This window comes from Larimichthys crocea, chromosome X (assembly GCF_000972845.2).
Source record: "Larimichthys crocea isolate SSNF chromosome X, L_crocea_2.0, whole genome shotgun sequence".
Classification (NCBI taxonomy): domain Eukaryota; kingdom Metazoa; phylum Chordata; class Actinopteri; family Sciaenidae; genus Larimichthys; species Larimichthys crocea.
Genome location: NC_040020.1, coordinates 33,346,689 through 33,358,258, shown reverse-complemented (window position 1 = coordinate 33,358,258; position 11,570 = coordinate 33,346,689). Strand labels below are relative to the sequence as shown.

The 11,570-nt window shown below is 39.3% G+C and overlaps 1 protein-coding gene across 1 annotated transcript; it reads left to right on the top strand.

The window, feature by feature from the left end:
* The first annotated feature begins 8,302 nt into the window (after positions 1-8,302).
* Positions 8,303-10,596, top strand: adra2a (adrenoceptor alpha 2A). Its single transcript, XM_010734941.3, has 2 exons — positions 8,303-8,631; positions 8,793-10,596. The coding sequence occupies exon 2, from the start codon at positions 8,989-8,991 to the stop codon at positions 10,249-10,251; it is 1,263 nt and encodes a 420-aa protein (XP_010733243.1). The 5' UTR covers positions 8,303-8,631; positions 8,793-8,988; the 3' UTR covers positions 10,252-10,596.
* Positions 10,597-11,570: the final 974 nt, after the last annotated feature.

Here is an 11,570-nt window from a genome sequence, read left to right as displayed (position 1 = left end):
CTTTTTCTTTTTGTGTATTTACTTTTAGCTGTAAACAATTGTGTGAAAAATGCCTTCAACGAGTACTCAAAAGTGAGATGTGCATTAGGTATGCAGCAAGAGTGCTGTGACCCATTTTTACATTCAGTCTCTCTGTTTTTACTTTTTCATGTGCCATTTTGCAAGGTTGAGAATACCTCTGTATGAAGACACAGAGGACGATGGGAGGTGGGGCAGAAACTGAACTGGGCTGATCGACCGGGGAGCGCCTATCAGATCCTGGAATGTAGTTTTTAATGTAGGAGGGTGGAGATTACCGACTGTCCCGTTCAGTTAAAAGGTGTGACTGGGTGGATCCAAGTGACGATGACGTGTTGCATACTGGTGCATCCAAAATAATTGGAGTATAATTGGTGTTTATTTTTCTATTGTCTGTGATTTTAGGCCATGGAGAGCATCGCAGAATCAAAGTCATTTCGCTCCTTTTGCTTTTTTCTTTTTTTTTCCTGGATCATACAACTTGCCTGGTTATTTTGTACAGGAAACAAGCATGTTGAACACATATTTGACATGATTTGTCTGGGTCAGAATCAGGCGTTTTTGCATAGAGGACTTTGATTTAGTGGCTATTTGGTGTATCTGCAAATGCTCCCTTTTTGTATATTGCAAAGGGTATCGAAGCATTGTGTGGCAATGCTTATCCTACTTAATCTACATTGACAAGCAGCCTTAATGGTCTTTTTTTAAATGTGTTTGTTTGGCTATTCCTTGTGTCTATGGCCACTGACTGTACTTGATGACAAGCAACTGGTCGTTACAATGTAAATTTGGGTCTAGTTTCTTTCTGTCTTATTTTTTCCTTTACCCTGTACAGTAATCTGACGTTACGGTAGACTCAGTATTACAAAATCTGTAATGTGATGAGAGTTTTACAAAAAGACAAAGAGTGCAATGGAAGACAATGCCATTATGCTACCAAGTGGATGTGCATTAGCTTGCGTCTCACTTGTCTTTGGCATTAAAGGGGAATTCCACCAAAACTGACTTGCTTTATTTTTTATTCTGCAAAGGCAAAAGAGCTTTTCCAGCAAGAACATGTTTTCTCACAAGTCGTATCAGGTTTGAGTAATGAGATTGAAAGATCAGGATAAATATTAATAATAATATTAAATATTATTATTAACAATAATAATAAATATTATTAACAGACTGAGATTGTTGAAATTTTCATAAACACTTTTTTGTTACCACATCTATATTTCATCAGGAAGGAATAATACTGCAGTTCCAGTTTTCAGAAAAGACACATAACTTGCACTTTTTACGTACTTCATGTTGATCTTGTTGGATCCCATTCTTCATCTTGAGAGCACATAACTACATAAATGTCCACTTTTTGTAATTAAACCAAGACAATTTTGGTGGAAATGTCCTTTAAATGTGAAACCGCCAGCTCTTTCCTTTACCTGATACCATGAATCCCACACACACACACACACCCACCCCAGCTCTAGTATCTCCATACATTTACTTGACTGCCTTATGTGCACCAAGCAAAACCTTTATAACCGTCTGATTTAATCAACAAGGACAGATAATCACTTTTCTTTTTTCCTTTCTTTAATGTCAGTAAAGGGATCTGGGTATCTGGGTCCATGGATTGAAAGGATGTTGAAAGCAAAGTTTTTGGGTCAGTTGTCTCTTGACTGGATGAGCAGATGCAGACATGACTACCTCTATGTGAGTCTTCATTGCTAACCACAGTGACCAAGATCCAGTCTGAGGTGTTTCTACCTGTGTACATACAAAGTGTTGGCAGCAGGAACTTGGATTTGGACCAGCAATTCAACGGCAATTTGTTTTACTAAGCATCCTTTTGTTTTTTTGTTGTCTTTTTTTGGGGGGGGTCTTTACTAAGTATTATTTGGCAAATGAAGAAGAGGAAAAAATACACTGATTTGTGTGCTTGGTTGTAAATGACAAACTTAATCAATGCCGCCCCATTGTAAGACAGTTATCCTGAAACCAACTAGTTGCAGAGTGCTACTTTGCAAATGAGTGAAAATGACCATGTTTGGTGATGTTCTGTATGTACATACATCTTTTTAACTGTAATAAACCGATAAATATTTACAAATTGTTGTGTTGTGTGTGTTAATGTAGAAAGAATGATTAATTTAAAACACACAGATAACATTCATGTTTTCAGAGAGATTTAATTTATTATTATTTACTTATTTTAGTAAAGTTCAAATTGAATTTTACGGCGGTTTTAACCAAAATCCGTCAACTATTGATTTACATCAGAAGTCAAGATCATCAAAGCTTTCTGTAACTAGAAAGTCAACTTAACTGTTAAATGTTTGGTTGGCCTGCTGGCTTTACATACTACTTTTACTTTTTCTTCTAGAAAAAAAATATATATATATTCTTCTTCTTAATTATTACCAAAATTACAAAGAACTTTGTAGTGCTGAAACGTTTCAGCCTTCAGACTTTTTTTTCATTTTGAGCCATAATATTGTTTTTGTTTAATATAAAAATATTTAAAAAAGCATGTTCAAAACCATGAGGAATGTCACCACATGAATCTATATATTTATAATATTTATATATTTATATATATAATATATATATATATTATATATATTATATATATATAGCATTGAAAGACAGTAATAACAATAAGTGTCTTTACATGTAAGTCACACAGCAGTCTGATGCCAAGTGGACATAGGACAAAGTCATTTTGCTGAGCTGCACAAGTTACTGTCACAGACATCTCTACCAAAATTATTATGAATCTCTTATTATTATCTGAAATATTAGTTCATCATGCATTTAACATAAACTAAATCAGGGTGACAAAAACGAAAATAAGAAGAAGTCTTAAAAAAGTCTTAATTATGTGTTATCTGTTCTGACTTAAATTTCTTTCATTAGTTACAAAAACATCATTCGGAGAATAACTAACAGTACAGAAAACTCTATATCAATATTTCTTTTGTTGTCTTCATCACAATCTGTCAATATTTCTGTTTTATACCATTGTTATGGTATAAAGAGCAGCCACAGGATTGATTTCAATGACCTGAGCTGTGCCTCTCTGCTCCAGTGCAACACCGCCCCCTGCTGGTCAATTAAAGTCTTAATATCAATCAGGCATGCTGTGTTTCTCACATACTTTGTCTTCCATGGAGTCTGGTGATTATTATAACATCACCATCTGAAATGTGTCAGGAAAATGAACTGACTCCATCATCTTGCTCGTCCTCGCAAAACTCGTCTAAATTGGCTCTAACCTGTGAAAACACAAAGTAGGTCACCTCACATAGAAAACACCTGAACGCACTAACAGACCTCCAGTTCCTGCAATTACCCCTGTAAACATCGTTTTTACCCACGGTGTAGTCCTGCTGTAACGGGGAGGCTCTTGCAGGAGACGACAGGTGTCACTGTATCCTTGCGCTTCGTCTGCACCCTCATGCATCAACAAGCGCCTCGACTAGAAGCAGTTTACCCCAAAACAACCAGGCAGCCTGGACAGACGGGATTATCAGGCTGATATGAGCCGTGTGTGTGTGTGTGTGTGTGTGTGTGTGTGTGTGTGTGTGTGTGTGTGTGTGTGTGTGTGAGAGAGAGAGAGAGAGAGAGAGAGAGAGAGAGAGAGAGAGAGCACCGTCTGACAGGTGGGCACTTTGAATATTCAAGTTAAAAGCCTCAGTTACTTTGTGGTGTACGAGCTCAATCAACACTGCAGAAATATATATCAAACGAATAATTAGGCCACACTTTGTGCAGAGTGTAAAGTTGATGCCAGACTCTGAAATCTTCCTGTCCTACTTACTAATGGAAGACGGGGTGAGTGAGCTGTGAGTGAGGCCATACTCAGGTGTGTGTCCTGGCAATGGAAAGCCAATAACATAACATTCACATAAAGGTCCAGCGTGTAAGACTGAGTGTGCATCATTTACAGGATATGACATGATATAATATGCAAAACTATGTTTTCATTAGTGTATAATCACCTGGAAATAAGAATTATTTTGTTTTTTGTTACCCTAGAATGAATCTTTTTATTTTCTACAAACCCTGTGGGTCCTCTTCCAAGGAATCCGCCATGTTTCTACAGTAGCCCAAACAGACAAACAGACCAAACACTGGCTCTAAATAGGACATTTTTTCACGTGTTACATGGAAACCGTAGTTTCTCCGTCACTCTTGGAACAGGAGGGTGATTGGAAAGGGCGGTTGCAATCCGCAAACTACACCATTAGATGCCACCAAATTCTACCACTACTAGTAGTAGTAGTCTATTATTAATAGAGAAAATGTCAGGAAAAGATTTCATATCAGTTGTCAGTGTTACCTGTTACATTTCATGTTGGTACTATCTTACAGATAAATCACTGTAACTTCTCATGGACACCCACCAAACACAAATGAATCAGCACAGTTATCACACACATCACTAGCTTGTGCCATCATGGCATGGTGTTTTTGTGAAGTGGTTCTGTTTCATCAACCTCTTTCATTTTCTTCTCCAGACACAACACCTAAAGACCATGCTTTTCCAAGAAAGTGTGTCACACGTGAGAGCTTCTAGCTTCCCCAGTTGGAAGTCTAGCAAGGAGAACGATTTACATGTTCATAGCAGCAAGATTAAAGTAGTTCCCTCATCACTTCTAACTTCTACTTGCTCTTGTCGTCTGAGCTCGAGTCGTCATTCATATTCTTAAATGGCACAAAAACAAATCCCTCATCGTCAGTAGCCTCAGGTCTTTATTTCCAGAGCTCCTGTCATCAAAAGCGTCCAATATCAAAGAAACTGCTGCTCCGCACTAAACCTGACACCCAGGTGCTGCGCCATCATGTTACTGTGACAGTAAGCTGATATAAATCATCACTGTGTCTGTATTTATTCATAGTAACACTGAGACCACAGGGCCAGCATGACCTATCACTTGCATCCAGGATACAGTGAACCAAAAATGTAACAGTCTTATGTACGTCGGGTAATTTTTTATATATTTATTTTTTGACATTTTCAGCCATAATATTGTTTTTGTTTAATATAAAAATATAAAAAAGCTCCAGCATGTTCAAAACCATGTGGAATGCCACAACAATGATATATATATAGCATTAAAAGAACAGTAATAAGAATAAGTGTCTTTACATGTGAGTCACACAGCAGTCTGATATTTAATGAGAAGTCATTGTATGTGTGCCTGGGAGATATGTTCTTTGTGGACATAGACAAAGTCATAAAAAAAAAAAAGGTCCTATTACCAAATGATGCATTTAGAAGTCACACTCTCTACTCTGAACAAAGGTGGATTATATGTGAACCACAGAGAAAATCTTTGACATGGTTTTACAATAATTCTGCAGAGAAAAAGTAGACCAGAAGTGGGCAGGAATAAAATATATGAGTAATGTTGTTAAAGACAAATAGTTATACAGTGGCTCTAAGTTTCACAGACAATTATTTAAAACAAATTAACTATAAAAGTACCAATTGAACACTGTCCTTATTTCCCTTATCATTAGTACCAAATTATTTTGTTAGAATATGACATATTGTATACAAAAAACATGTAATGTAAATGTGGTTGTGTACAGTTTATAGAAGTGACAATGACTGAAGGACGCTTGGATCCTGTGAGTCACATACTAAATGAATGTGACCACGTTCAGAGTGTACACCATGTCCTCCCACAGTTCCTCTGCAATTTTCTCCTCAAAGTTGGCCTCCCTGAGCGATTTTAAATGTAAGTGGGACTAAATTGTGTAACTGAGAGTGAGTGTGTTTATGGTTAAAAAAAGGTCTCTAAGATGACTGAGTTTGGAAAAATGTTGTATCCCCTGATGGATGAGAAATAAAGAAATCTTTTTTGTGGGGTGTCGTTTAGCTCAGTTGGTAGAGCAACCACTCCATGTACAAAGGTTGAGTCCTTTATAAATCTTTTTTGTTGATAGGATGCAAAATAACCATAAGTTTACTGCATCCATAAAAAAGAGGGGACATAGTGTTAAACTGAGTGGGCATCATCGCTGAGACTGACGTTTAGTCGTGATAAATCTGAACCTGTTTACAAGTTAGTTAAGTTAAGTTTTATATTCTTTAAATAACCAGAACTCAGTTATCAACTAATAAAATCGATGGTTAGTAAAGATACTCAAACTGTTGCATGTCTGCGATCATCAACGACACCTTATTCATGTAGGGAAAGTAAACATGATGGAGCTTGTTTTTCAGGGACATGATGTAAGTTTGACAGTTTAACAGTTAAACAGCACTGGGCAAATAAATATCAGGTAAGGTAAAATATTTGTCTTGTTCCACCTGAATTCAACAACACATGCCAGGTTATTCGTCTTCAGCTGTTTGTACAAAGTGATGACACACATCAGCTTATAAAATGTAATTATAATAATCAAACAAAGCCATAAGAGAGGCTTTTTTTAGACTTAGATCCCAGCACAGTGAGGATGAATAAGCAGCGTGTCAGATATTTGCTTTGAAAAAGTATTCCCCGAATACTATAGATACAAATGAAATACAAAGTCTGAGGACTCCCATGTGTGTTGCACAGGAAGTGTAAAAGGTGGCGAAATAAATTGAGTTTGGACAAAGTAGTAAAACACCTCTGTTGATATCCACATGGTGTGGCTCTGGCTGCTGCTTAGCAACGGAGTCAAGCAGCTGCACTACAAAAAATGTCTTTCCCAACAGGACCTGTAGTTTAAATATGATCTATGTTTAAGTCTGTAACGGGTGATTTCTTGTTTTTAGTTCAGTGTCTGGACTTTTCTAGTCTTGGAGAATAAATTAGATACTGACTGCTCATGTGGTGACCAGCAGCCGTTCTTGTATGTCACAGCATTTTAATTGTCTGTTCTATAGCGAGGTCAGGAGTCAACAAATACATTTCGTGGCCTGACTGTGGCCAACAAGAACAGAAAGTGGCCAGTAAGGTTATTGGGGTGAGTCATCTCATCAGCTTTCAGGTCCTAAGGAAGGTTCAGGCCATATTAGGTGGTCCTGATCACCCTCTGCAGAGGGAGTTTATGCTCTTACCTTTAGAGCTCCAGCCCAGAGGAAAGATATACAGTCTTTTGTTTGCACAGCAATTAGTCGCCTGAATTTGCACTCATGGTCTCTGCACCTAAGCACTTTATGTATTCGGCATTCCCTCTTTGAAGTAATCTCTCCTTTGTTAGTTTGTTCCTGTAATCTGTCTAGATTGTTACATTATGTGTTTATGTTTTTTTTATGATGAATGTGCTTATACTCCCTCAAGTGCTGTAATAAAGTTGACTTCATCTCTGTGCCAAGATTTTAAAAAACAATAACATGAAAACTGAGTGAAAAGGAATTGTTTTGTCAAAGACACCTTGTTTTAAATGGAAAATAAAATGGAAGCGCATAAAAATGATAACTAACCAGCTTTAATCAGGAACCTTAATTGAAGCACTTTCCAGATATCTGCCCAGATATATTCAGGCTATCGATGATCAGCTGTTTTATTTACAAACTAATGTCCTTGTTATGTTCAATGAGCCCCAGCTTTACTCTCTCAAATCTAAAATAAAAACTCCTCAGTACCTTTGATTAAATCATGTTTCTCTCACTGAATTTGGGGTAATTTATTACTGCTCTCCAACACTATTTGTATTTAATTGTATACTTTTATATCATTTTCTTTTTTATTTGTTTTTATTTTTTTTAATGCATTTCTCCACCTTGTGCATAAAACTGAATTTCCTCTGGGTTTGAAAGGTACTACACAAATATAATTTCTGATCATTTAATGAGCTCTCCTGTAGCCATTACAGTATATACAGGAACAAAATAACAGAAACACTCTTGCAAACCACTATAACAAACTAGGACCTGACTTTACTGAACACTGACAGTGTTAAAAGAGGTGGTAATTATTTCTATTGTCATGATTATGTGTCATGTCAGTAAACACATGCAGCATTCATACTTGATACACACATGTACAGTTGAACAAGCAGTGTAATTGCTTCATGTTGTCTGCATGTGGACCTGTTATTCTGTCCACGTGTGTATGAATAAATTACTTTGTCCTGCCTCGTGATAATTTCTCATAATTGGTGTTCTCCTCATTTTTCTCCTCCTGCAATTCCTTCACTAGACTTGGAGCTTCCAGCTGATATTATTGTGTGTGCTGTCACATGTCTCCCGGTGTTGACAGTGTGTGTGTGTGTGTGTGTGTGTGTGTGTGTGTGTGTGTGTGTGTGTGTGTGTGTGTGTGTGTGTGGACGCACAGTGACCTGGTGAGCGGTGACACTTTTTGCAGCGTGCGGGCTATAAAGAGAGGGAGTGGCGCACTGGTTAACACTGAGGAGAGAGACTCCACACGCAGACCGCAGCACGGCAGCGCCCGGGATAACATGATTATCGCTCTATTAGGTCCGCTACTGAGCACAAGTAGATGCAGCACAGGGATCATTGTGTGGAGAGAGAGAAGAGACACAGAGGGAAGACTTCATCCACCACATGGATCCTCTTTGCTTCCTATTGATCTGCTTAAAGAAGTTACCCACTGACAGTTTCATTAATGCCTGTGCGTCTTTGGCACTGGAGAGGTTGTGTCACCGCTCTTTTTCTCGTCTCAGGTAAGATCATTGCGTCTTGTTTCTTTAGTATTATTCAAGGAAAAGAGCTGACATTACTAAGTATAATAGTAATAATATAGAAAATACATGTCTAAATTAGTCGGAAAGTGTAAATAGCATTGGAGGTCTGATTTTTTTCTCTTGTTGCCTCATGTTTTCAGATGAACAGACATTAATAATGAGAGCTTATCCCTGAGGATCCTCTGCAAGATGAAATGAAATCCAGGAAAGCCAAAGAGGAGAGATTCAGTTGCTTCCTTTCTCAGCCCTGCTCTGAGCTACTAGCTCTGTACTTCTTGGTGATGATATTTGTTAACCTAAGGTGAACTCACATAGGAAGTGGGCCAATTTGCTCCAATGGGGGTTGACAACAAGACCAACCAGACTCTTCTAGCCCCTTACAGCCTTGAGATGGCCCTGCCGCTCACTGTGCTGGTGGGGATCATGATCCTGCTGACAGTGTTTGGCAACGTGCTGGTGGTCATAGCTGTGTTTACAAGCCGGGCCCTGAAGGCTCCGCAAAACTTATTCTTGGTGTCGTTGGCGTCGGCGGACATTTTGGTTGCTACTCTTGTGATGCCTTTTTCCTTGGCCAATGAGCTCATGGGATATTGGTACTTTGGAGAGGTGTGGTGTGAGATTTATCTGGCACTTGATGTTCTTTTCTGCACCGCCTCCATTGCTCACCTCTGTGCCATCAGCTTAGACCGCTACTGGTCCATCACTCAGGCCATTCAGTACAACCTAAAGAGGACGCCACGTCGCATTAAGTGCATCATCTTCATTGTGTGGGTCATCGCAGCGGTTATCTCCTTCCCACCTCTGATCACCATGGAGAAAGAAAATAGCAAGGAGGACCCTGTGTGTAAGATCAATAATGAGAAGTGGTACGTCATCTCCTCGTGCATCGGCTCCTTCTTCCTCCCCTGCGTCATCATGGTCCTGGTCTATGTGCGGATCTACCAGATTGCTAAGAAGAGAACGCGGGCACCACCAGGAGACAGGAAGCGGAAGGAGATCCAGAAGACGGCCACCATTGCCGCTGTTGACCAGAAAGAGAATGGCGTGGGTGCAGGTGATGTTAAGGACCGTCTCTGCCATGAGAAGCTGAATGGTGAACGTGACATTGAGTTGAAGGAGGGAGTGGGAGGAGAAGAAGGAGCAGATGAGGAGAAAGGTGAGATCAATGGGGTGGACCTTGAGGAGTCGTCCTCCTCTGACCACCAAGTGAACAACCCCTGTTCGATCAAAAAGAAAGCATCCAAGGGGAAAACCAAACTGAGCCAAATCAAACCGGGGGACAGTGACAACCAAAAGCGAGTGCCAAGCAACAAGGGCAGTCGCTGGAAGGGCCGACAGAACCGTGAGAAACGCTTCACCTTTGTCCTGGCCGTAGTCATTGGAGTGTTTGTCATCTGCTGGTTTCCCTTTTTCTTTACGTACATGCTGATGACGCTGTGCGAGTCCTGCCTGGTGCCTGACACCCTGTTCAAGTTCTTCTTCTGGTTCGGCTATTGCAACAGTGCGTTGAACCCCATCATTTACACTATTTTTAACAATGACTTTAGGAGGTCTTTTAAAAAGATACTGTGCAGGAGGGACACTAGAAGATATGTATGATTGACTTCATCTGAATGTACATACTTTTTTTTTTTAAAGAAAACTTGATTGTACATAAATTATAAAGTACATTGACCATTGTGCATGAGTCGCTGGCTCGCTCGCTCTTGGTGTAACCGCTTGGAAAGGCTTTGCCAGGATTACTTTTACATGCAGCATCCTTTCAAAACATCCACCACCCACAGCTTCAATACAGACCACAATCAGACAGAGAGGTCCCAACAGAACAGAACACCACAGTGAAACCATGTTTTTATCGTTAATGTTATTTTTATTTTTATAAAGCAAAAAAACAATATAGTGACGTCATGATGTGTGTTGTACTTAAAGTATGTTGTGCAAAAAGATCTGAATATGTGTCTTTATTTCCATTGTTATGGATACAGTCTTGTGCCATTTTGTATGATGTGATGATGATGATGGTTAGGATGATGATGATAATGATGGTGATGACTAAGTGTGGGAAAAATGTTGGCTCTTTAAAGAATAAAACCCATTTCCTGAACTGGTCTCAAGGCTCCACAGAAAGACAAAGCATCAGATCGGTGACGTTATCTTGCTTTGTATGTTGACACACACATATTGTGTGTCCACACACACACACACACACACACACACACACACACACACAGCAGAGCTAAGAAACAGAGGTAAAGGCAACACTAGAGTCAATGTGAATGATCAGTCTGTGTGAAGAGAGAGCTGCCAGAATGATCCGTGTGAAGATGTTAAAAATTTTGGGACCAGGAGGGCAAACCCACAAGCCCTCTCAGCTGCACTCCTACAGAAAAATAATTTACCGTTCTGTTGAATCTGACCTTTACAAGAGATTAACAAGAAGTTCTGCTCTTAATGGCTTTGAATGGAATATGTGTAAATCTGCTTTGGTTTTTGAATTAAGCCTGTTTGTGGTTAGACAGAGGTCTGTTGTCTTAAATGTCAGATTCCCAAAATATTTTTTTCCCCCCATCCAACTGCTTGTTTGCTTAAACTTCAGATTTCAGAGTCAGTTAATGAATCGACTGTAGATGATGAAAACAGTTGTAATGCAAGGCACGGGAAGTCGAGAAGTAACGGATCGCTTAGCATTTTGTGTTACCATGGCCCTATGCGTCATTAAGTAAAGGCATGTAGCATGTCAAACCAGAACCTGATTGACTGGTCTCTCTCTCTCTCACTCCCTCTTTACTCTGCACTCTCTCTCATGTCTAAGAGAATGGGTAAAGAAAACAAAACAGCGACCGTCATCTGTGCGATGAATACAGAGAGTATAGATCTTCCCAGTGGATGGAGTGTAGGTAAATGTATTCAGTTTGACA

Coding starts and splice junctions, on each gene's coding strand:
- adra2a (XM_010734941.3), top strand. CDS start 8,989: ATGGGGGTTGACAACAAGACCAACCAGACTCTTCTAGCCCCTTACAGC.